This window comes from Neodiprion fabricii, chromosome 3, assembly GCF_021155785.1.
Source record: "Neodiprion fabricii isolate iyNeoFabr1 chromosome 3, iyNeoFabr1.1, whole genome shotgun sequence".
In the NCBI taxonomy this organism is placed as follows: domain Eukaryota; kingdom Metazoa; phylum Arthropoda; class Insecta; order Hymenoptera; family Diprionidae; genus Neodiprion; species Neodiprion fabricii.
Window position 1 is genome coordinate 19412905 of NC_060241.1, and position 25625 is coordinate 19438529.

At 38.9% G+C, this 25625-nt stretch overlaps 2 protein-coding genes across 3 annotated transcripts in view; both read right to left on the reverse strand.

Moving 5' to 3' along the window:
• The window catches only part of LOC124177206 (kielin/chordin-like protein), a 185959-nt gene that overhangs the window by 81593 nt on the left and 78741 nt on the right, over positions 1-25625 (reverse strand). The window lies entirely within an intron of this gene.
• On the reverse strand, positions 13719-18302 carry LOC124177207. Its single transcript, XM_046559350.1, has 3 exons — positions 16569-18302; positions 13947-13954; positions 13719-13827 (listed from the first exon to the last, which is right to left on the reverse strand). The coding sequence occupies exon 1, from the start codon at positions 17904-17906 to the stop codon at positions 16665-16667; it is 1242 nt and encodes a 413-aa protein (XP_046415306.1). The 5' UTR covers positions 17907-18302; the 3' UTR covers positions 13719-13827; positions 13947-13954; positions 16569-16664.

The window sequence follows — 25625 nt, forward strand, 5'->3', positions numbered from 1 at the left end:
GCTTAGAAGAGAAAAAAAAAATCACGCGTACAGTTTGAAGAAGGTTCCAAATTGCATCGAGAGGAGAGCGTGAAGTTTAACAGCCTGAGCGGCTGGTTGCGCATGCGCAAAATGCTTGGACTCTATTGGTAGGTGAGGTCGCACCGCGGCTGTGTTTTCGTCCGAAAGACAGGGGAGCCAACTTGTTCGCGAAATAGGGTACGAGATGTCAAATCTCTCTCGGGTCAAGTGATGGGACAAACAAGAAAAAGAAAATGCACGACTTAGCTGTTTACGGATATTTTATGTAAAACAAAATTTCTACTGGTTTGAAAATAATACCGAGGTGAAAAAAAACTTCGAAATTCTTCCAGTTTGACGTGGCATTCCTCATGCCAAGAGTTTTTTCATGGTTGTGTAACGTTGTACTGATTTGATCAAGCTTCAGCGTCTTGATAAAGGATCCCAATCTGATTAGGATTTAATCGGAACGTTAAGCCTTCTCATAATCAAGTCGCTGAAAGAATTGATTGGTTATCATTTTCACTGCAGGCGATAGATTGAAGATTAGCAGACAAAGAAAATCTGACACCGATGTATGATTCTACTGTTCAGTGGATTCCAATTTGATATTCTGCGTGGTAGCGGAACTTCTCAAGAGATTCTTTTGCCATCTACCTCTACTCACAATTTCTTTTGAGAAAAAGAAAGAGAAAACACATTACTACCGGCATGTTTTATAAATGAATAGAAGGTGGAAGACTGAACGGAATTGGCGGTATCTTTGGCCGCATTTTTGGAGCTAACAAATGCTAACGATCCATGAATCGTTGATAACAAAGGCTTGATTCGAGTCTTTCACGCCGCTTTTACATCAGATTGGCTTTTCCTATAATCAATAATTACCCTGGGATCGTTAAACTCTACAAAAATACGGTTAATGTCAATAAAAACTAAAGGATCGCTCCCGAGCGTCGCGCCGCAGGCGGTCAGAATTGAATTTGCCCCTTTATCCATTATCTCATTTATTATAGCTATACGTGCACTACGCGAATTTGCTTTATACGATCCATGGGATATATATTTCAAAACGGAATTTAGTTTCAAAGAAAAAACGTAGTACATATAACGTATTAAAGTGCTAGTTATTTCGACTTTGGCAAATTTTTTTCATACCTTCCGTGAAAAAAAAACGTCTGTAAAGTTTGAAGGCGTTTGGATAAATTCAACCCGGGCCAGCGAGCGATTCAAATTTATAATGGAAAATATATGTATTTTCTCGATGCTGATGCTCAAAAATTTCTTACACACGTAATATCGATAACAAAAAAGTTGTAACTTGACACACTCTTTGGGTATATTGATTTGTGTGAAATGCAATTTTTTGCACACGTTTTGAGCTGTGATTTTTCTACTTACAAACATTATAAAGATAACGAAGACAAGTGTTTTCAATTTTTCAAGTTTTTTGATCACAGCTCAAAAAATCTGTAACAATTGTATCTCATAGCTAATAACACGCCCAAACCGTGTACCAAGTTGATTCACTTTCATATCACATTTTTTTTTGAATTTGTGAAGAAACACGTTGTAGCATTTCAATTATTACTCCTTTCCTTAGATTTGTATGGAAACCAAAAATCATGAACTACGTTACAACAATATATCAGCCGGCAATCTTATTCTCCTGAATCAAAAGTTCATTTTAAATTATAACTATTTTATGAGATTGAATTAATAATGAAAAGGTCGTCAGATACACTGCTCAAACATCATCTGGAGACTTGATATTACAGGTGTGAGTTTTCTTTGCGACGTAAATTGATATTACAATGATAAGCAATAAAAGAAAATAATTTGTAAGTACGTAAGGTGTACACATAAAAATAAATAAAAAACATTGCAATAATTTGTAGCGGCATCTAAATATTTTCCGAAAAAAGCTAAAAATTGAGCCACTCTAATTTACACGTGTAACAGTTATTTTTTCAGCGTTCGTTTCGCAATTCGATTTATAAATCAAGATGTTTATTGTTCGATATTTAGAATTGTCCAGCCTTCCGTTCATCTCTGGCCCGCATTCTATTATATATTATACAGACACTGAAAGAAATTTTTAGTTCCGGTTATCGCTCAGTCCTTAACTATTTTCTTTTTTTACGACAATCGAAAAATATAGTTCTGGGTACAAAATGAAAATTAGTTTTCTAGCGGTTACCCGAAAGTCTAGTATCCGTTACTATTCTTTCTCATTACGATCACTGTTACTATATTTTCTTGCAACTGTTGGGCAAATATAACGCTTGTGCAACAATAAATTGACGTTAAAGCCTCGTTTAACTAAAAAAGTAGAGTAAACCGAACAAACTGATTTTGCGTAGCAAGTACCAAAAAAGGATCGACGATAGCGCACAATGGTTACGCGTACGTCGTTTTTCGTAATTCCAACAATGTTCAAAAAATTTTTTAAGGATACCTGTTTAACTGAATTTTTCTAGTCACTGTAAGAAATGGAATTTTTCTCAGTGCTGGTATACAAAAGCTGAAAACCTGCATATTCCGCCTGCCCGCAGATTAACCGTGTAAGCATACCTAAACTGTAGTGAAATCGGAAAAATGATGCAGGGGATCAAAAGGAAAATAAGGGGAAAAAGAAAATGACACGTGAAAAAAAAAAAAATTCGCGCACGTAACATCGGCCACGTCGTGAGTTTTGAACGGCTTGAACGGGTGGCCGCGATGTGATTTTGGATTATTGAATAAATTGGAATTGTGATTGGAATCGAAATGAAAAGCGGTATACGTGCGTGTGTCGTGCAGCTCAATGTTTTTTACTCTCTCCTCTCTATTCTCCCTCCCATTTTGCAATATTTCACCCGGGTTTTTTACTGCTTTTTCCGGATCCACCCTTGCATATCATACATGCATGTACACATCTACACACACTATATACACGCAGATATACGTACGAGCTGCCCATCTATCCCATATACATACCTGTATTTGCAACACAGAGCGTGAAAGAATTTTACTTTTTTTTTTTTTCACTCCTCCGGCAAGCTCTTTTTTTCTCCTCTTGCCTCGTCAGTGTTTCTTTTTCTTTTTTCTTTTTTTTTTTTTTTTTGTAGCTCCTTTTTCCCTGCTACCTACCTCATCTTTTTTATCGAATTATTTTATCCTCCATCACCGACACGCGGAATATCAACGAGGGAGGTCAAAGTTCACTCGGGTTGCTGGCTTTCCTTTTATACAATATATATATTATTATATATTATTCCGTGAGCGGAAAATGCTCGACCCAAGGAAGTAGAAGCGGAAAAAAAAAATAAAAAAATCACGACCGACATTTATGCAGTATACACATGTATACAGGCACGAACAGCGTTTGTGAATTACTTCTTTTTTTTCCACATATATCGGTCATCTGTAGTCCATTGCCTATACGTATAATTATTATTTTATATTGCAGGTAAGATTTGTGTTTGCGGTAATATTCTTTTTGGTTTCACGATCGTTATTTTCAATGCAGAATTGAATTGAGGTGAACTTGTTTGAAATTGCCGATCCCTTTTTGCTAATTACAACGCAAAATCAGTTTGTTCGGTTTACTGTACGTTTTTAGTTAAAAAAGGCTTTAACGTTAATTTGTTGTTGCACAAGCACAAAAGAAAATACTTAAGGACTCAGCGAAGGAAATAACAGCGTTCGTGGATTGTATGTAAGCCTCAAATAGACCCGAGCTAAACATTACATCTCAAAATTTTGACTTCAGAATCAATGGTTCAAATTATAAAATAAATGGACGATCAAAAAACATGTGTAAATAAAACATGAGCTGTGCGAAGACGAATTTTACCGTTAACGCTCAGCTTGCATCGATTATTATTATACCTTCTCTGCCACGGTTATAACCCCATGGAACATGAAACGCGTGATAAATTCCCATAGAAAAACGGGTTGAAACATGTTGAGAAAGAGGGAGAGGTGAGTGCAACGGTTATAAAAGAAGAGAATGTGAAAAATAAATATCAAAATGTAACAAAAATGAAAGAAAGAAGAAAAAAAAAAGAACGACGTGGGTGAAAAATAAGTGCAACAGAGGATTGGGAAACAAGCAGGTATCACGAGGAGTGAAGGGGGGAGAACATTTTTGCCGCAGTTTACCCGCAGCTATGCCCATTATATTACATGTATACATACAGGTGCTTTGTTTGTATAACAGCGATACCGACTACCAGACCTTGGCAGCAATTATACATAGATGTATATATGTAATATATACTCGTAAATAAATATATGTCATACGCATGGTTTCAGCCCAATGCCAATAGCCTTCGCCTACAGACGCGACGGCTTCTGCGAATGTGTGAACTAATTCGTGCAAAATGTAAAATGCACATGCTGCACGCCTGACAATTTGTCTCCGTACAACGATAGAAACAGGTCTAGCAGCTGTTTGATCCAGTCGGGTATATATATATATATATATATATATAATATATAGTATGTGAGATCTACATATAAGGTGCGTATAAATATTAAACATGTAGGTACGTGAATGTTATGGCTAGTTCTCAATCGTGTCAATTACTGATTCGAGTTAATTTTTTTACACCGCGTGTCTCGACGATCTTAAACTGTAATTCACGATGATTGCTTCAAACATAAGGCTTTGACAAATTGTTCGACGATTCATGTTCTGTCCTTGTTTTTTTTTCTTGTAATTTTTTTATTCGTCTTTTTTTTTTTTTTGTAACACTCTCTATCGAATCGTGAAACGATCTTTTTCCATTCGTCGCACGACGCGGCGACGGTTCGAACAAAAACTTAATTGCGCTAAGGATGCTTAACTATCGTGCACTACGGCAGTCAAGTCTAACAGCTGACCGTATAACGTCTAATCAAAGACATACGTTGTACGAGACGAGCTGAATTATAGATGCAGCTTGTACGTACAACGGCTATCGAGTTTATTTTGATTAAAATAAAGTGAACCTGCTGATGTGGGAAGAAAAGAAAGGACGAAAAAAAATAAAAAAAAGAAGAAAGAAAACAAGAACTCTTAACTTAAGCTTGGCAGGTTTAATTATAAAGAGAGTTTCTTCCTTACGCGCACATTCTCAAGGTATTGGAAAAAACTGATAAATCGGGTTCATGATTTTGGAAAATTGTATTATACACCTTAATTTTCATCTAAAGTTGACAAATTATACATTTCGTCAACTTTTCCTAGAATCAGTAAGGTCAAAAAATTTCAGTAGACCGTGTAAAAACTTTGTCCTAATTACGATATTATTTAGAAAATGAAATAATTGCCGACAACAACGTTCTTCAATGTCACATCTAGCCGTTTGTCGTCTTGCCTAGTTTACCGATTAGACGCGGCTATGATGTTATATTTAATACAGCGCGGTTCATCCGTGCAGCGTTAGTATGTGATATCCGTACAATTTGTTATCTTGAGTAATTTAACAGACGGTATATACCTCCGTACGTACATCGGACGCTTGGCACTTGGAATTTCGACATTGCCCCAGTGCCACGTAGCAGATTACACCGAAAGCGTTACACCTATACGCTCTACGTACGAGGTACGTACTTGAACGAGGCATCAAGTACGTAAAACGTATATATTAGAACCGAAGATTACGAGACCGCGACTTGCCGAGTTTTTTAAACATTGTATTTAGAAGAATGGAATATATTATCTCTCTCTTTTTGTTGTACTATATACAATTGTTACAAATGCCTGAATACCTACGACGCGCTTACCGCGATAGTCTCATGAACGTCAACGCCACCTGGCGCATGCGCCAAGTTTTTCGACTCTAGACAGGCTGGCCAACTCTGGCCGGTTCAGCCGCGGCGAGACTTTTCAATACGCGCAAGCGTTCCGAGGTTATGTCGACTCGAATGCAGACCTTTTACGCTTTCGCGATCTCGAATTCTCACCGCGTCATAACCTCGAAACGTCAGCTAATTTCGACAGCTAATATCTGGCAGCAATGGAATTGGTCAGCATGACAAGCAGACGAAAAATTCTGCGCGAATCACGCGAGTCTACCAATCGCATGACGTAATTTCGCGCACGCGCATTCGAGTGTTTAGGTTTCTGAAACCGCCACGACTGACAATGTGAAACATATACGTTCAGATATTATTACCCTCTATCTCCTTTTTTTTTTTCATCTTTCAATTATTATCTTTCCGCGGTGTGGCTCGGCGAGGTGCAAGACCTGGCTGTTGCAGACCTCGTGAAACTCGACCCCGCTCTGGTATTAAGTAACTGCTCGAGTTGCAACGCTGATCTTGTGTGCGTCGTTCTTCGCTGTTTGCTTCGTTTGAATTTTCGTGCAACCACATCACCTACCTACCTACCCGCCTAACCTTATAACAATCTACGTGTCTGGTTATCTCATCCGAGGCACGGCGTGCTTTTGCCGTACGTGACTTTCCAAGGAATTCGTCACTCTAACACGCTACGAAAGTTCAGTTAACCGTGGAATCATACCCGAAGATTATCGGCGCAATGCGATGCGATAGCTAAACGGATCGAAGAGGCTTAAGGGGTGCCCCTAGTCCGTTTCTACGTTGACGTATACGTCTCAAAATATCGAAGTCCCCGTATCTCAAACTCGAAAATCGGCCTAACAGCTCGATTCTACCCCGATGTCGCATGAATTCTAAAAATTTACTATTGCGATTTCGTAGAATCCGTGCCATTTCGAGTAGTTTTGTTCAGAATTTCGTATAGAATGGGACTGTTAGGTCTATTTTCGCGCTTGAGATAAGTAGACTTTGATAATTGGAGATGTATACGTCAACGTCGAAGTCGACCAGGGCAACCTTAGAATAAAATTGGTAAAAGTCGTACAAAGCGTACTGGAACTTGGAAGAAGAAAAGAAAAACGGACTATTGAGTCGCATGACAATTGATATGTCAACATTGTTCATCGATTCATTCTGGGACAATGCATCAACGTGTACTGGAACTCAAGGAAATACGTCTGAAAGACGCGTTTACAGAATATCGTAGAACGTGAGACAATCGTTTGGAAGATATATCTGTGCGAGAATTCGAGTTCTACGAACGCAAACTAAAGAAATATATGGAAGTAGAATGGACGGGTTGATAATTAAAAACAAAAAAAAAAAAAGAAAAAATCGTTTTGACGATGGAAAACAACTTCTAGATAACAACAATCTGTGGAAATTGTACGCGTGCGCTAAACAATTTGTTATTCTATATCGGCTGAACAGACCAAAGTTCCACCAACAAGTTTTCATTCTCCTCGTCAAACTCCCCAACTTTCAAGCGTCTCGAGGTTATATTGAATTAAGATAAGACAACGATCTCTGTCTTTGTAAGAATATTCTGTCACAATGTCGTGGAAATATTGATTATAACTGAAGACGAGGACAAAAAGAAAAAATAGAAAATCAAAATAAGATTGTTAACTTACCGACGGAAAAATGTAGAAGCAGCAAAACTGCAGCGATCATCCGTAACTCTTTCATATTGACAAACTGCGTTGATCGCCTTTCCCGTTATTGTTGGACCTGCGCTTTGTTTCTTTTTTTTTTTTATTATTTTTCTTTCTTTACTTTTCCTTCCCTTCGATTGCGGTAGATTTATAATTATAATTCACCGACACACTGTATGCACTTTCAACATTCCGACCACCCTATATTTGTTATAGTTCCAGTTGTTGCGTGGGCCTGTTTTTTTTTTTTTTTTTTTTCACCTGGTTCTCCTTACACGTAGGAATTCTACAGGAACGTCGTATCGACTTTATCAACTCCAGGCATAATCATCTCCCTTGTTTACTGACGTAGTTTCGACACTGAACGGCTTCTCCAAGTGGCTAATTATGAAAATAAAAATTAATTAACAATCGATTTGATCTCTCAATTGTACGCAAATATTATATTTAATGTAAAATACACGACGTATACTGCAGAGCGGCGCAAGTTTTTCTCTAGAAAAGAGGTATTGCTATCTTTTTCCTTAAATTGTTCTTGATCAATATCATCCTCTGTTTTGTTTCTTTTTTTATTCTTATTTCTCTATTGCTGCGTTACGGGATTCGGGGCAAAGTTCGGGTGTCACGTTATTTATCGTATCACGTAGCTTGCATAGCAGCGGTGTGAGGAAATCTCAAACTATATATCCTACGAGGAGTTTAGGTAATACAAAAGTTTATGGAAAAACAACAAATACGAAATGAAAAATATTAATGGTGTTTTGCCAACATCTAACGGAAGATTGATTACGAATCGTGTATAATAACGATTACAGAAATAGAAATACCAAAAGAAGAAAATCAGTTTGGATAATATGTTCTATTATTAGCAGTAATAAACAGACTAATAACTTAATACTAATTAATAACTGTTTATGTAATAAATGCAATGTATATTTATATTTTACTGTTAAGAGGAAAGGGTGGGAAGAATAATAATACAGTAAAAATTATTTGAAATATTGTATCGGAGAGAAGAAATAAAGATGAAAAAAAAAAAAAAAAAAAATCAGGCAAGAAACTTGAACCTGTCTTAAAAGCTGCATCACTTTCTCGCGAGCCAACAATCCATAGATCGTACAGCGCGTTGTATAGATTAGATACATATGTATACAGATATTAAATTTTACATTCAAAGCGCGAAACCTCATGTATGATCTATTTTTACCGACCGAGGGTGAACGGATTGATGTAAATATTTATCAGACTTGAAATACCACGCGCATTTCTATATTACACAGATTATATACTTAGTCGCTAATGCATATATCTGTGTAGATAAGTTGAATTCCTCAGGCGTCGAAGATACATACGAATCTTGGGAAAATTTAGTACTAAACTTCGAATGGAGAGAGAGATAGAGAGACAAACAGAGAGAAAAAAAAAAAACAGAGTCAATAATATTATTTTGAAAAAAAAAAACAACGCAAAAAGCATATGTAAAAGAGAAACCTCGTCATTGGTCCGGTAGCAAAGAAAACAAGAGGAGGAACGTACCGGAGAGAAAAAAATGTACACGAGAGATGGATAAAAAAAAAAAGGAAAAAAATTATTACAAAAACTCACATCACGGCAATAGTCGTTAGCGTCAAAAAACTGAGGAGCGAATGGAGTAATGCGTGGACGAAAAAGGAAGGTAGACAATAAAAAAAAAAAAATCTAAAAAAATAAAAAAAAATAAAATAAAAATATTATAAAAACCAGACGAAGGAGGAAAACGAAGGAGCGAGAGAGACGGAAAAAATTAAATCTCTTTAAAGCACTGGGCAGAGCGAAGGAGTGAGTTAAGGCCAAGGTCTTCGAAACAAGTCTCTGACTCACCGTTCTATCTTAGGAACTGTCAAAGACAGTTTTACCGGCGCTAAAAGACGAGTGCTGGAGCGTGGAGAAACGCAATTCTTAACGCTATACAGAATTGCCGAGAGTTTTTCCTCTTGTACGTTTCACTGGAGTTTTTCTTCTTCTCTCTTTATCTTCTTAGTACGTTCTTCCCCCTTTTTAACTACATAAATCCCGCCTCAAACTCCCTTCACTTGTTCGAAAATTTTACACTCCGTTGCAGTAAACGCGAAAGTTCGCCGATTCTCTTGTCGCGATTGTTTATTTTATATTATTTCGATTTCGTTTTTGTCAATTTTATTCACTATTCCGTGCAATATTTCACATCTCGTTCACCCAAACCGTTCGTAAATCAGTAATTAACAAAACTAGTAAGAATTTAGCAACGTAGCGTGAGTTATGTCATTTAGACCCATCGACTTGTTTGTGAGAGAGAGGCGACGCCTGGCGTCGTTTCCAGAAATAGTCCACTTATATCATATACGCGTAGGAAGGAAACGCTCGAAAAATTGAATTATTCCGCCAATTTTTTCGAGGCCGATTCATATATAGTTGCTATATAACAAAATTCGCTACTATAGATTATTATTATTATTATCGTATAAAATGCAGGTCAATATTGCGCCTTGACGACGTGAACGAGGATTATCTATCAGTCTTCATAAATTTAATTACCGCTCATAGGCGGTATAATGGACGTATAATAAGCACATTTTTATCAAGGAAAAGGAAACGATAAAATTGTTATGCCGAGGAAGGAATTTCTGTATGTTAAATATAACGCACCTCGTCATACCGCGTCTGTTATTCATCGAAAGATTTGCGCCAACTGTTTTATGCCTGCAGGTATCCACATCAGGGTGATCCTTACTTAGAGTGTTGATGGTTTTTTTTCAGACCACCCCCCCAAATCAACTATAAATAATTCAAAAACAATTTCATAATTCATTCAGTTTTTTATATCACTTCTAACCCGTGCCTGTAAATGGATGGATATCACCATTTAAAATACACTTGTTTCAGATACATTCTCAGCATATAATTTATTGTGAGAGTGACGATGTTCGAATCAATCTGTAATTGCGAAGATGTAGTGAGCATTGGTGCTACTATCTGAGAAAAAAGTCACATCATCATACCAACCAATCTCGACGAATGGCACACCCTAGAAATTTGACTGTTTCTTTTTATTTATAAGAAATGCAATTGTCTATATTACCTGGTACGACGAGGTGAATTTTTTCTCAGATAGTAGCACTCACGCTCACTAGAACCTCACATTCATGGATTTTTTCGAACATTGTTACTCCTACAGTAAAATATATACCAAGAACGTGTCCGAAACACGTGTATTTTAAATTGGGAAATCCTTCCTCTTACAGGCACGGGTTACAGTTGTTATAAAAATTTAAAAAAAAATTGTGAATTGTTTTTCAATTATTTATAGTTGATTTGGTGGGGCGATCCGGAATAAATTCGTCAACATTCTAAATGAGGACGACCCTAATCCACATACATATTCACGTTCAATTATCTGATTGCCAACCTGTTATATTAAGCACTTGAAAAAATGATGCGATAGTAGTTTAAAGAAATGGGGAGGAAAAATTAAGGGAGAACAGAAACGAATATCGTTGAATATGAACGAAGGTTCTGTTTTTCTATTTCTTTAACGTAACGCGTGTGTATATATTTTTGTTTTTTTGCTTTCGTTTACCTGTTCAATTGTTCATTCTACGTTATACTGCAAGAGACCGCGGTGTTAATCAAATCGTAAGACATCAATTCAGGTTACCTTAATGCATAGGGGGGAGAGAAAGGGAGAGGAATATGAAGAGGAATGCGAGGAAGCGAGAAATACGCGGGAAACGGTAAACAATGGGTTTGATAACTGGAATTACGTAAACCCTACAACATATAGTACATAATATATACGACGTCGAATCAGTACAGTTGCCTTGGCGGTATGCGAGACGCGGAGCTTTCTGAGCTTTGAGATTAGATTGGATGGATCTCGCGACGCCAGCTGACGGTCATAAAAATTGTATAAGGATTCCCCGGTAGGTCATGGAGGGAAGAAGAGAAAAACTACATCTTCATGCAGGAATATACTACGTTTCATACACGTATTTCATCCGAACGAATAAGGTATAATATATGAGCTGCGAGTGGTTCACGGAATTTCCGTACCTGTTGTAAAGTTTAATCGAATCTCTGTGACAAAAATCAGATCAACACTCAACTTTGAATTATAATTTCAATTTAGCTTCGGGTGGATGAACAAATTGATTTCAACGAGCCAGTCCTAGAACATGCCGACATTTCTCGTTACGTTTGCGAAAATAAGAATGTCGAAGAACACTGTTTTCATTTTGGCAAAACACGCGAGTGGCTCGGCATGTTTTCTTTTTTTTAAACGAAGCCAAATCAATGGACCAAATTTCATTTAAATTATAAGTTTATACAATAAGGGTAAAAATTATCACTGTTGCAAATAACTCGGGAAAAGCTCGATCGATTTAAAAATCATCGATCGATAACAAAATTCATCAATCGATTTAAAAAATTGAAGGACATGATTCTCCTGATGTCAAAATACCGATGTACAGTAAATACTTAAACTTTTCGTCGTCGAAGTGATCGTAATATCTTTCCGCTCTTCTCCGAAGACAGGGAAAAAGCAAATTAAATAGGGAGATACGTTTGATTGATAAAGCTAACGAAACGAGTCTTGTGATGTCGTGCGTTAAATTCCGCGATTTAGATACAATTTGACGAATTCACACATATAACCGGATCGAGTGTTGCCTATTGAATTAACCGACAACATATCGCCCTCTTTTCTTGATCGTTTGTTCGGCCTAATTAAACTCGCGCCAAAGCAACATATATATTCTTATAACTACACACACATTAATATCTCAACCAGTCAAGGGTTGACCAGGGACATGATCCAGGGTGTCACGTATAATCTCACGTAAAATAATTCATCCATTTGCTTATTTATTTATTTACTTACAGTATAAAATCCTGATGTACGCGTAATCGAATAGTCAATTACAGGACCTCATGAAATGATACGTACACTTAAGAAAGTCGATATGTGCGTTACGTCGTAGTTGGTACGTATAAGATGAACAGATCGAGTTATGGAGTAATCGAAACGAGAGACGAGGCCTAATTCGAATAACCTACCCAGTCGGACAGTTGACATTGGAGTACTCGAATGACAAAATAATAAACAGACAAACGACTGTGATATAGAATTGCGTATTGGTTCCAAAGTCTGGCATTGGACTCGGATAACAAACGAAACTGTTGCATATTGTACGTCCATCAAGGATGATACAACAGGAAATAACACTCGAGGAGGTGCGTCAAGTCTGAGAAACGTACTACGTATCAAAGTTTGCGGGACTTCGTTTCGTGACACACGATGATCAAAGAGTACAGCCTGCGATAACAGCATATACGTATTAAGAGACAAGAATGTCGGCATAAAATATTTAATTCCATTTCACGTCATCGCAAAGATTTTTTTTTTTTTTTTATTAACCCGAATGGGTTACAGACGGTGAATTTTTAAGTTTGCCGATGTTTTACAATATTTAAACAATCAATTTTGGCTAGAAAAACTGAGATAGCTTGTTCTGCGATCCTTAAATGATACGCAGATATTTTTTTTAGATTTTTACAACTCATTTTCCAAGCAAAATGTCACGTTTGGGGTGAATTTCACCTCGTCTGATCTATGAGGGTTAATGATTTTCTTGTACGACTGACGGATTTTTTAATACAAATAGGTGCGAAAATAAGACAAAAGTTTTTAACCAGTGCAGGTAAAAAAATTCTGAAATAATTCAAGGGTTACTTTTTCAACCCCCTAAATACTATATTAAGGTTCGAGCAAAATCGTAGATGGTGACGATTGGTGTCAGGTAGAGTTGGCGTGGAATACCTCGTATATGTATATAATATTATCGACTCACTGTTAAGAGAGAGAGAGAGAGAGAGAGAGAGAGAGAGATTTAGATTTAGATTTATTTTGATTTTATGCCGTGGCCCGTAGGAGCCAATGGGCAAGTTGAACAGAGACAGAGAAAATAGAATATAAAATAAAATATAAAATAAAATAAAATAAAATAGAATATCTTAATAGTATAAACATAAACAGGAAGAGTAACAGCAAACTTATAATACTAAACAGATGTAATACTATACAGTTATAAATAGGAAAAGAAAATAGAGAAGTACATTTCTGAGAATTTTTAAGGGCAATGTAGCAAGATAACAAAATAACACTTACAATTACGATAATGAGGTAGGGAATAGACTTAACCTAAAAGGGGGTGAACGAAAACTAAGTAATCAAAGCCTCGGCGACGGTGCTAGGTTGACGGCTGCTAACTCCAATGCGAAAAGCCGATCGAAGAGTTTAGCCTTGAAGACCGCCAGAGAGGAGGATTGCCGGAGTGATAGAGGTAGGCTGTGCCAGAAATATATAGCCGACAGGAGAAATGAATTTCGGTAGCAAGTCGTGCGATGAGCAGGGATATGAAATGATGCTGGGTAGTCTGTAGTTGCAAGCCTCAAAGAGCGACGTACATCGGGATCTGTTTCGACAAAAGAACTTCGTAAATAAGTCGGTATAGACGTCAATAGAAGCTGGTACAGAAAAGAGCCTAAAAAGTACAGGCGACGACTTGCTAACGACAGCCATTTCAACTGAAGACGGTAAGGTGTAATATGAGCGTCCCTACGACAGTTGTAGATAAATCGGATGCCACAGTTTACGAGCCTCATCAGTTTAAGATTTAAATAATCGGTAAGGTCGCAATAGACGAGGCTACAGTAGTCAAGATGCGGGAGAACTAGCGCATGAACGAGCAGCGTTTTGACTTCCGGTGATAGAATGTTTCTATGTTGTTTTAGCTTATGAAGAGTCCCATGGACTCTGCGAGAGATCTGAGCTACGTGGGCATTCCAAGATAAGTCGGCAGAAATAATGACGCCAAGATTTCGAACCGAGTTAACGTATGGGATACATTGTTCATTTATAGTGACTCGCGGAAGATTGTCGTGACATATTTGAGTGAGATAGGAGGAGCTACCGAGGATAATGGCCTTGGTTTTCACAACATTGAGCTTCAAGCCGTTTTCAGTCGCCCAATCCGACACCGCCCCTGCATCGATACTGATCCGGCCGAGAGCCGAAGCAATGTCGGTCAAGGAGGTATGCAGATATATCTGCAGATCGTCGGCAAATATAATATGCTTCGTGTGGGTTAGTACGTGGCCAATGTCGTTAATGAAAATTAGAAAGAGAATCGGACCCAGTACCGAGCCCTGAGGAACTCCTGAATGGTTTGTTAGGAAACTAGAATGTGTGCCGAGGAGAGTTTGGACGGCCTGGGATCGGTTTGAAAGGTAAGAATGGAACCATCTAACTGCATCGGCAGTCAGCCCGTAACGAATGAGCTTAGCCAGTAGTAAACGATGATTTATACTATCAAACGCCTTTGAGAAATCGAAAAGAACTAAAATAGTAATGCATCTGTTATCAATCGCTTCTCTCGCATCGTCCAGTAACTTGAGCAGGGCCGACTGGGTACTATAGAATTTACGAAAACCCGATTGATACGGATCTAGTATGGCATTCTGCTCGAGGTAGGTCATAAGTTGAGTTGCTACTAGCTTCTCAAAAACTTTCGAAAGATGTGCTAGATTTGCCACAGGTCGAGTATCTGATTCGGAGGCAGGTGATTCGCATTTGTTTAACGGGACGACATAGGCCCGTTTCCAGATCTCGGGAAATGAAGTATGACGAAGGGAGCAATTGAAGAGGTTTGTAAGAAGAGGTGCGATCACGTTTAGGTGATCCCGGAGGTGCAATAGTTGGATATCGTCAGGGCTCTGACCGCGCGATTTAGTAAGACAGGATGAGAGTAGGCGCAGGACTTCGGATTCAGGAACAGGTGAAAACGAAAACTGAGATTTAACCGTAGGTAGAACGTCTTCTAGCAGCTGATCTAACTCCTGAGTTGAGCAAGGAGGATGGGCATTTGTGATGGAAGTATAAAAAGTGTTTAGTTGGTCAGCCCCGAAATGATGTAAGGGGGAGGCCCGCGGACCCTTTGATACAATAAGCCCAAGGCGGCCAAGTTCGCGCCAGACGCTCGATACATTGGGGAGATTCGATAAGCGATCATTAAAATATACGTTTTTTGCTCTTTTAATCTCGACTTTGATAGCGCGACGTAGAACGCGATATTGAGACATCAAATCAGCTGATTTCAGACGTTTCGCCGAGGTATATAAATAATTTCTAGCGCTTATACGCCGCTTAATTTCTGGCGTAAACCAGCCCGCTGGAGGTCCCCTAAATTCGCGCATGACCAGCGGTGCATGGGTATCTAGCACGTGAACAATAGATGAGCATAAGAACTCTGCCTGTCTATTTATATCCGATGAGGAGTCAGAGGGTGGTATAGTGACGATAGAGCAAAGATCGTTTTTCAAGGCTATGGGGTCGCAGTTTCGAAAATTTCGGCATTTTCTTAACCGAGTGGGCCGGTTCGGAGCTAAAAGTTTATACTGAAACTCAAGTAAGTCGTGCCCTGCAATAAAGGGTGCAGATGATTTCACAAATGAATGAATCTTTTGAGATGAGTTGACTATAACAACATCTAGCCAGGAGTCAGAGGAACCTGTATGATGGGTGTTCCCGTAAGGGATAAGATATAAAGAGTGACTAAAAATGAAATCTTGAAGGTACTTGGCCTCAAAATTGGAGGAACTTAAATTGCAATTTAAGTCTCCGGTAATGATTATTTCACTATAGGCATGAAGGAGATTTTCAAACTTTTCAATAAACACGTCTAGTAGTTGACCCTTCGGCCTCCTGTAAATGATAGAGAACAGAAGTTTTTTACCGTGCAGGCTGATTTCCAGGATAAGGAACTCAGGTGAATTTGAAAACTGGGGAGGGGAGGAAGCTAGAATCTTAGACTTAAGAGAGTTGTGAACAAAAACACCCACTCCGCCCCCCACTTTTCCAATTCTGTCATTTCTTATCAGATAATAACCATTCAATGAAACGCAATGGGAAGAAATATTTTCATGCAGCCATGTTTCGGAGACAGAAATCACATGAAATCGGCCATCGGCGAAGAATTCCCTAACAATATCGATATGCCCTAGGAGAGAATTTGCATTAAAATTGGCTACATTAAAGAAACTGCAGTCGAGAGTGGCATCAGGAATAGAAGAGGTGGAGCCGCAATCCAGTCCAACGAGGGTAGATTCAGATGGCTTCGACATTAGTCAAGTACGATGCGAGAGTAGTTGAAGATCGGCCTCAGATTTTATCAGGATGTGATCAGAGGACGCATCCCGCTTGACGTATACTAATCCATTTCGGGTCCAGATGAAGCGATAGCCTCTCTCCTTGGCATAGGCTCTCACCTTTCCTAGAAATTTGGAAAGAGTAGGGGGCAGATGCTCGTTGATGAAAATAGGAGTCCGGGGCTGATCGTGCGGCAAGCCAAGCTGATTTGCATAAATGGGGCCTTTAGCTCTTTTGGCGGCAAGTAGGCGATTCCGACATTGGACGGATCTGAGTTTGCATAGAATCAATCGAGGCTTGTTGGAATCCAATGTGCTTTTGATGCGCCCAATCTCCAGAACATCGGTAGGCGGCACGTCAACAGAGAGTTGGGTTGTAAGGGCGCCAAATGTAGCCAAGAGATCCTCGCCTTCTAGCTCGGGAACTGCAGAGATAATTAAGTCGCTGTTTAAAGAGTTTCGCTCCAGAGACGCCAGCCTGTCCGTCAGATTTGTGTTGCACAATTTTAACTCGGTATTTGATGTCACAAGACGGGTGATCTCAGCCGCCTGTGATTTACTGGTATCCTCGAGGTTGTCGATACGAGTACTGAGAAGTGCATTTTTGTTGGTGAGATCCTCTACTTTTGCCGTGAGGCTGCTGAACATCTCCGTTGTGGATATTGAGAGCTGATCAAACTTCGATGTCAACGATTCTAATTTAGCTGGCAGCAAGGTCAGACCATCGATTTTAGCCAAGAGCTCTGCGGACTCTCGAGCACGGGAGTGCGAATTTTCCTCTAAACCTTTCACTTTAGTAGAAAGTTCACCAACCTTATCAGGCAAGGTTACCAATTTGTCAAGTTTTGCATTGATAGCTAACGACTGCTTCGAAGAGGCTTCAATAGCTGCAAGGAGCGTTTCGAGCGAAGGCGAACCTGTGGGAGGAACTAGAAGCGATGCAGGTGTGCCAACCTCAGGCAGAGGAGTAACAGTTCCAGCGGTATCGACGGAGAAGGGAGCAGCCGGTGTTGAGTATGTGGCAGCAGCTTGGGCCGTGCAAAACTTGCATCTTGCAGCCGGTCTACCATTGGCCTTTGTAACTTTCGTCGCTTGGGCGCAACTGGGATGGAAATAACCAAGGCATTTGTAGCAACAGATAGGTGATTTGACATCCTTTTTGCATCCTTTGCATAATCTTGTTGCTGCCTGTGCAGAAGTCTCGGTATTGTCGTCGGACATGATAAGGCTGATGTGTATAGAGTGGAGAGAGTCAGGCGGATTTACACGTGACGACGTGAAGAACGGGTTAGAAAGAAAGTAAACAAATACGCTATGGCGATAATAGAGTGTGTTAATCCTCAGAGATCAAAGATCACAATAGCACAGACACAACCACGCACTGACACACTACGTTTGCACATGTACACCAGCTAGAATTTGAAAATTGTAAAAGTCGGCAATAAATGCAATGTATGCACACTAGAACTGGACACTGACAGTATTGAAGGGAACGGAGGCGATTTCACTACAACTTGTCCATAGGTGAATAATTGAAAATTTGATTTAAAGGTGACAAAGAGAGTTTGACTCAGGAGGCGAAATTTACGTGACAGTTGACGTTGACAGTTCCCAGAGAGAGAGAGAGAGAGAGAGAGAGAGAGAGAGAGAGAGGAGATGGGACAAGAAAATAAATAAAAATAAACAAACCAGCGGTAATCAGTTAATTGCAACAGTGTGCCACTTCCGAGTTGATACATCAAAATCCCGAAGACTGAACTCTTTCGGTACGATAACGTGACAGCAAGTTAAGCTGATTAGAAATTCTAATTTTACGAATGATGGGACATTGCGAGAATTATCTCAACCGCGAACCAAACAAGTTTGTTGATCGAGTAAAACGTGCAAGTTTCACAAGGGAACCAGTTAGGAATTCGTGTTTCACGCGAACCAGAATTTGGAAATCAGGAACGAAAACAGGTTTGGTTGGTAAAAAATCTTGAAACTCGTGTAACGAATTTAACGCCCGAGTCAAGAATCCGCAAGAAACGATAGAAGAGAACGAAAACTACAATGAATTCGGACAGTTCTGGAATAGCGTTGGAAAAATGAAGCATTGGTCTGATTCGAAAATGACCGAAACATTGTACTTTCAGTTCCATCCAATCCTTGTACCAGAGATTTGTAAAATTCGTGTAGCACAAAGGCAGCGAACTTGTCATCCTCGAGTGTCCTCTAAATCAAAATTCACCGTGAGCAGAAGTAATTGAATCACAAACATGACTGGTGAGCAATATACCTGTTAAGCAAATACGCTCGATAATACGTGTAATTATTATACACAAGCAGATGACGGTGGCGATGTTACTTAAATTACACACGGCATTCGTCGCGATTAATTCACCGTTTATTTGCCCTCTTCTCGCGGTTTCAAAACTCCGGAAAATTCACAAGTGTTGGTAAATTTTGAATAATACGCTCCGTTCTTCACGCTCCGCGATCGCTTCGTTGATTTTTAATCCTGTTTGCTCAACCAGTGATATTTTTTCCATTCATTCTAATCGAATCCGCGCGGTCCTTTCTCCGTTTTAGGCACCGGGCTTGAAGTTTGAACGGCACGCCTCTAGTGTTTACGCAGTCGAAGCATAATACTGGAGGTGATGTCACCGCTCGAACTGATGTTCGAGCTTCGCGAATTCGATATCTAGATTCACCGACACTCGACGTCAACGCCGCTAGTCGCTGTGTTTCATCCTCACTAACACACCCGCGACGGTGTTTTATCATATATAATTGCAAACCAACTACCGCGGCTCGAAGACCATCGGTCAAGAATTAATTATCGAACCGCGGTTGAGTTCGATCGTCATATTTTTGAATGGGTGGGGGGTGAAAATGCCGAAAGATCGAAACGTAGTCACGACGTCGGATTTTCAGAAAACGAAGTTCAAAGTTTAGAAAGATCAGAAAATAAAAATGTTTCAATATCGGAATTTCAAAAATGCAAAAATCTGTTTTGTAGGATCACAAAATGGAGAAAGATAAACCGAAAATCCATTTTACAGGGTGTTAAAATGTGTAACAAGCAGAACACGGAAGAATTTTAGTGTCGAATTTGCAAAAAAAAACGATAATCTACTTTATGGGATTGTCAAATGTCGAAAGTTTAGGAAAAAGGAGGGTCGCGATATCGAGTTTTTATAATCACGAAATGTATTTTAACGAATTAAAAAATATGTAGAAAATCAAAGCACGGTAAAAGTGAAACGGTAGAAAAGACACAGAATCTTGAGAGATTCTACACGTTGAGTTTCTATATCCTCGATCATTCTGAATTCCGGCTTTTCAGATTTAAAAATTCTTTGATATAGATTACGAATGTTCAAATTTGTCCGGGTGTCGAGTAATTTTCTAAAAATAATGTCCGCCAGACACGTTTCGAAGATGTTTCGATTTTTGAACCCCGCAACGCCTGAAATTTGTTTATTTAATAATAATAGAAGAAACTTAAAACTCCGTCCGACGATAACACACGTGGGCTGAGACGTGTGTGGGAAGACATAGCTCGAGTGTATCGACCAACACGCGTGCCTTGCAGCGTATGCTCGATTCATTGGTTCGTAAGTCGGTCCGTTCTTTGCCGACAAAAAGCAGAACCGAAAGCGAGCAAATGTGCGCCGATAAGAAATCGCGCTGGAATTTTAACGACGCGGTATTAAACGCTGCGATAGAGCGACAGAGAAGGAGAAAATTAAAAAGTAATACACGCATAAATTAGATATACACTCGGTGTGTGAATGTAATCGTATTAATAATAACGTCTCTCAATGCGACAAGGAATGTTTGTCTCCTTGAGCACGGCGATTTTATTTTTTTAACGACGTGACAATTCTACTGTTTCCTATTCTATTCTCACGATCCATTGTATGCGTGTAATTTATTTCCCGACTTTTCTCTAAAACACATTCCGTATCAAATTGACCCTCGAGACGTGTTGGAGGAAACAATAAAAATTAACGAACGTATGCAGTCATGCCGAGATTGTTCGATATTGCAGAGCGGGATATAAAAGGCGGGAACTTATACAGGCACCAACTTTTCAGACGGCTATTGCGCGACACAAAAAACAAACAAATTCCGTCTCTTTTAAGTCTTTACAACGCGTATATTTATTGCTCGACATTCTTCAAATGCTACGACGTAAAATAACCTTGGCAAGATAGAATCAGGTGTTTGCTCATAAAGTTCCTCACGTTGCGTTGTGTGCATCACACCGATTGTTGCACACGAAGAATAATTTCACACGTACAAATATGGGTACGCGCCTCGATTCGTCAACGTTGCGAAAACAGAACTCGAGCGCATTCCAACTGATAACGATTTAAACTACTCAAATTGTCTTCCCTTTTTTAGCATGTTGGTGAATTTTTTACTCGCTGGTGGAAAAAAGTAAAAAGAAAATTTCAGCGATGACGCCACGTTCGCGAATAAGGCGCAGAAATTATAAGCAGTACCGAGTCACGGGATGTATATTTTTTTTTATTTTTTTTTTTTAAAGAGACAGAGACCGAATGAGTCATCTTGCAGATGCATAACTTGTGAGTTGAGGAAGTTGTTTTGGCAAAAAAAAAATCGATAATTACTGTCAGTTTTATTCCGAGGTAGTTTTACATTGAGTATTTATCAAATGATTACATTTATAAGCTACGAAGATTTTTTGAAAATATCTGAATTATGGCAAAAGGCTTGTATCGATGCTTTATTCCTAACCGCTTGAAAATGGATATCGGTGTGAAGTTAGTAACGAAACGATAACGAGGCATGTTAAGGAAAAATCGTAACTTCGCACTTTTAGGAATGTCTAAAATCTTGTAAACCATGATAAACAAATCGTAGTCTTATCTCGAAGAACCGAATGCTTGAAAATTATTCTAAAATTGCGCATTAACGATTTTTTCCCTGACGTTTCGTTACGTTAGCGTTACCAACTTCAGCCTCGTAAAAGGTCAAGAAAATATCAGCCGTGAGTATATTTTCTACAAGTTCATTGAAATACTTTTTTTCTCCGATCACGTTGAAAACATCGTTAAATACTTAATTTTACAATATCGGGCTGATATCGATTACAATCATCGAATGACGGCGTTGAATCGATTACTGAAAAAGAAAGAAAATCCGTTCGGTTGGATATGTATTAAAAAAACAGTCATCCGACGTAAAACGAGCCATCGCAGAGCTTTTGTAACCAGAATTGAGTATTCGAATGAAATTTTTTTTATTTCATATTCTTGTAGATTGGAAAAAAAATATTTTTGACCTATTTTTTATTTTTTCGATCGAATCAAAATTGCCATTAATATAACAGATTGAAAACTATAACATTGTGACGTCACCCGTGTTAAGATATATCTATATATATATATATATATTAAAATCAGTGAAATTCAATCACCTGTAACACGAAAAATTATCATTTTTAACGAAAAACAAAAACATAGGTCCTAATTATTTTGGCTTGCACTGCATTATGCACGCCTAAAAATGGAAAAAAAAAAAATTTCATTCAAACACTCAATTCCATCATTTTATACACATACAATTATCTAGATCTTCGGAGCTTGCGAATACAATATAATCAATTTCCGTCTACCTCGTAACATAACGCCTAAAAAGAATCTACTTTCGTTCGATAGATTTCCGTAAGTACGCAGTGTGCTTTTGGTGTATTTTATGTATATTGTACGATACATTATAAAAGCCTCTCGAGTTTTCTTAGGACTATAATTCGAGACGGGATGAGAGAATTCGCTTCACGGACAGCCGCCCGACGAAACCTCGAGGTTAGTATACGGGCATGGTCGAGGGAATCGAGTAAGCGAATTCCAATTCCACTTGTTCCGCGGTGGCGTTACGCTATACGTTACGTTGAGCGGTTAATGTTCCGAGGAAGCTTTACCAAGATTATACCTATAGCTATCCACCTATGTGCCCGGCATCGGCCGTATATCCACCCGCGAAAAATAAACCAACACAATCGGCTATCGCGTTGCTCCGCGGCCGCCACTCACTGGAGTGACGCCATCGAAACCATTTTAGGCAACCGCCGTTACAAAAACTTCACACGCGTGTGAGCCTCTGATATCCTTCCATATTCAGAGAATTTTTATCGTTACCGATATCTGCCCTGTTGCCTCTTTTCCTCGTACAATCACCTCTGTCGAACATAACGCGATATTGAATCGCGAAGCGGTGGCGCTTGCGGATTCTGGCGCCGTTGATGATATCGCGATTACCCGGAAACGGGTTTCAACACTCCGAATGACTGATCGATTCTTATCGCTCCGTGCTGTTCGCGTTGTTACGATTAGCCGAGATAAGGGGAGATCAAGAACAACGGGCAGCGTTGACTCCGTTCACGCGACGCTAGCGTGACCAAAATTTTATAACACTTCTAGAAAATATAGATACACGATGATTCGGAGATCGTATAGAAAACCTTTCTAACTGCTGCATTTAGCTTCGGGTTGGTGATTAGGAGGCTTGTACGATTCATCGGGGGATCGTATTTTTCTTCCTTACCGACCGCGTTGAATGTCACTTACTCTGACTATCGTCAAAGCATATCACTGACATCGAAATACCGCTGTTGGCGCAATCTGACATGCAATGTTCACCGCATCAGTAATATCAAGAAATGTATTCCTATCATTGGGATTACCACTTATCGAACGAATACGTTTGCTGGCGTTATTTTTGCAGGGAAGTAAAATATTTTTTTAACAAAGTCGTTTGATGCCGCATGTAGGATTGTGCTGACTATGGCATTTTCCCATCAGTGCTGTGCAGGATTCCATAATAGTGGAAAAAAGTGACGTAGTATTACTCAGTCGGTAAAGGCTGACCGCAGCATCCTCTTAAGACGTCTGTAAACCGGTTAACCCTCGAATGTTATCACACGCATTGGTGCTCGGATCAGCGATAATATTTTCTTTAGCAGCGTTGTCATATAAATTCCATCATTACGTAATACAAATTTTCGACTTTGATCTAATCGCCAATCGGATCCTGAAATTCTTTCACCTCACGAAACAGTCGTGTGAAGTGAAAATGACGGAACATTTAGAGAACGTGTCGATCGAAGCGTGACATTTAAAGAGGCTGAAGTTAGTAACGTTAACGTAACGAAACATAAAAAGAAAAAAGAAACTACAATTAGAATTACTCCAAAAGCGCTAGATTTGCAAAATTGAATTTCAAATAATGCCAAAGCTTCGGAATATGACAATTTTTCTAGAAAATGCATCGTTGCTGTAACGTGACGAACTTTGACCTCATTGACACAAAAAGTTGGAGCACGATTCGTGGTACACAATAACGATCTACACAGCATCGATAGTTTGAAAAAAGTTTTCTATTTTTCAGAAAACGCGTATTATCTAGCTACAGCATTAATCAGTCGAGTTTAGAATTATCTTTTCGCCGCAAAATACATCCCATTAAGGAAGTTCATTTACAGAGGAGGAAAAATTACACATCACCTGGTAGATAAACGAAAACTACGTAAATGGTATACCATAAAGTGATAACGCGTAATTACCTTCCAGTAAAATGAAAAAAAAAAAAAAGAAAACTTTTCATTCTACCAATTAAATTAATGAAATATTATATTTTCGCGGTCACTTTTATGCTCATGAGCTGTTGCATTTCCGCGATTTATCTAGACAGACGTGTTTCTCGTTAGTAACTAAGAGATAAATTATTATTATTATATATTATAGGTGCAACGCGAAGGCGTTAATTTTACAGTCGTACAAATCGAACTACGCAGTTTCGGTTCTGATATTTATTTCACATAATTTACCCACGTGTCCGTCGGTGTATTTATATCCACGCATAGACGTGAAAAAATTATCCACGAACTAAGGTTACGGATGAAGAAGACATCAAGTTTGTCCCACAAGTTTTTTAAAAATAGCGTTAAATAATTCAGCAATAAGGAAAACGAACAGAAACGAAGGGAATCTCGCAACCGAATGTGAGGAATATTGGAAATACAGTAGCAGATATAACGGATCGATCGAAAGGAAAATCATGTCTAAATGTAAATAACGTATAATAAATTATTTACACCTAATTGTAAGTAAAAAAAAATAAATAAATAAAAATAACTGCGCCGCTTTAGAGTATATATCAGTATATTATATTCGCATCCCGTGCAACATAGACTTGTGAATCCAAGAAACACTTCGTACAGTCCTAAGCAAAGCGCCAAATAAGCTTTGAGGTATCTGCTGAATGTTTTTTTGGATCACTCAAGGCATGTTTCATGAGAGGAAAAGGCTGTGTCTAATTAATATCACTGGTTTACCTGAGCTTTTCGTATTGGAACAGGAAATCGACGAGTTGAATTAAAGTGCGTCGAGAATATCTTCTCCGAAAAAATCCTTACAAAATTGCGGTGAATCGGTACACTTGCACAATAACGATACCTAGATACAAAATGCCAATAAAGCACTCCGCACGTTGCACGAAGAATTAATATTTTTTGTTAAATATTTTTTTTTTCGAACTTGAAACTCACTTTTTGACATACGATGATTATCTCGTTATCATTCGCAGTATTTTATTCGCTTATGTTTCGCGAATGGAGAATTCAAACGGAGAGAGGGATAAAGAGAGTGAGTGAGAGAGAGAGAGATCGAGAGGGAGCGGGGGGGAGGGAGGGAGAGAGAGAGAGTGTGAGAGAGAGAGAGAGGCAGAGGGACAGAGGTGGGGAGGAAACGACGAAATTCGTTGCTTCGTTAATTTTTGTCGGTTTTTGGGGAAACGATGATAATTCCGTTCAAACCCTGATCTTATCACCGACGACGGTGAAACAGCAACGATATTGCAAATCTCCGCGCTGACCGCAACACCGACGAAGTACAGCGCGGCTCGACTTCATTCTTGCACCGTTTGGCA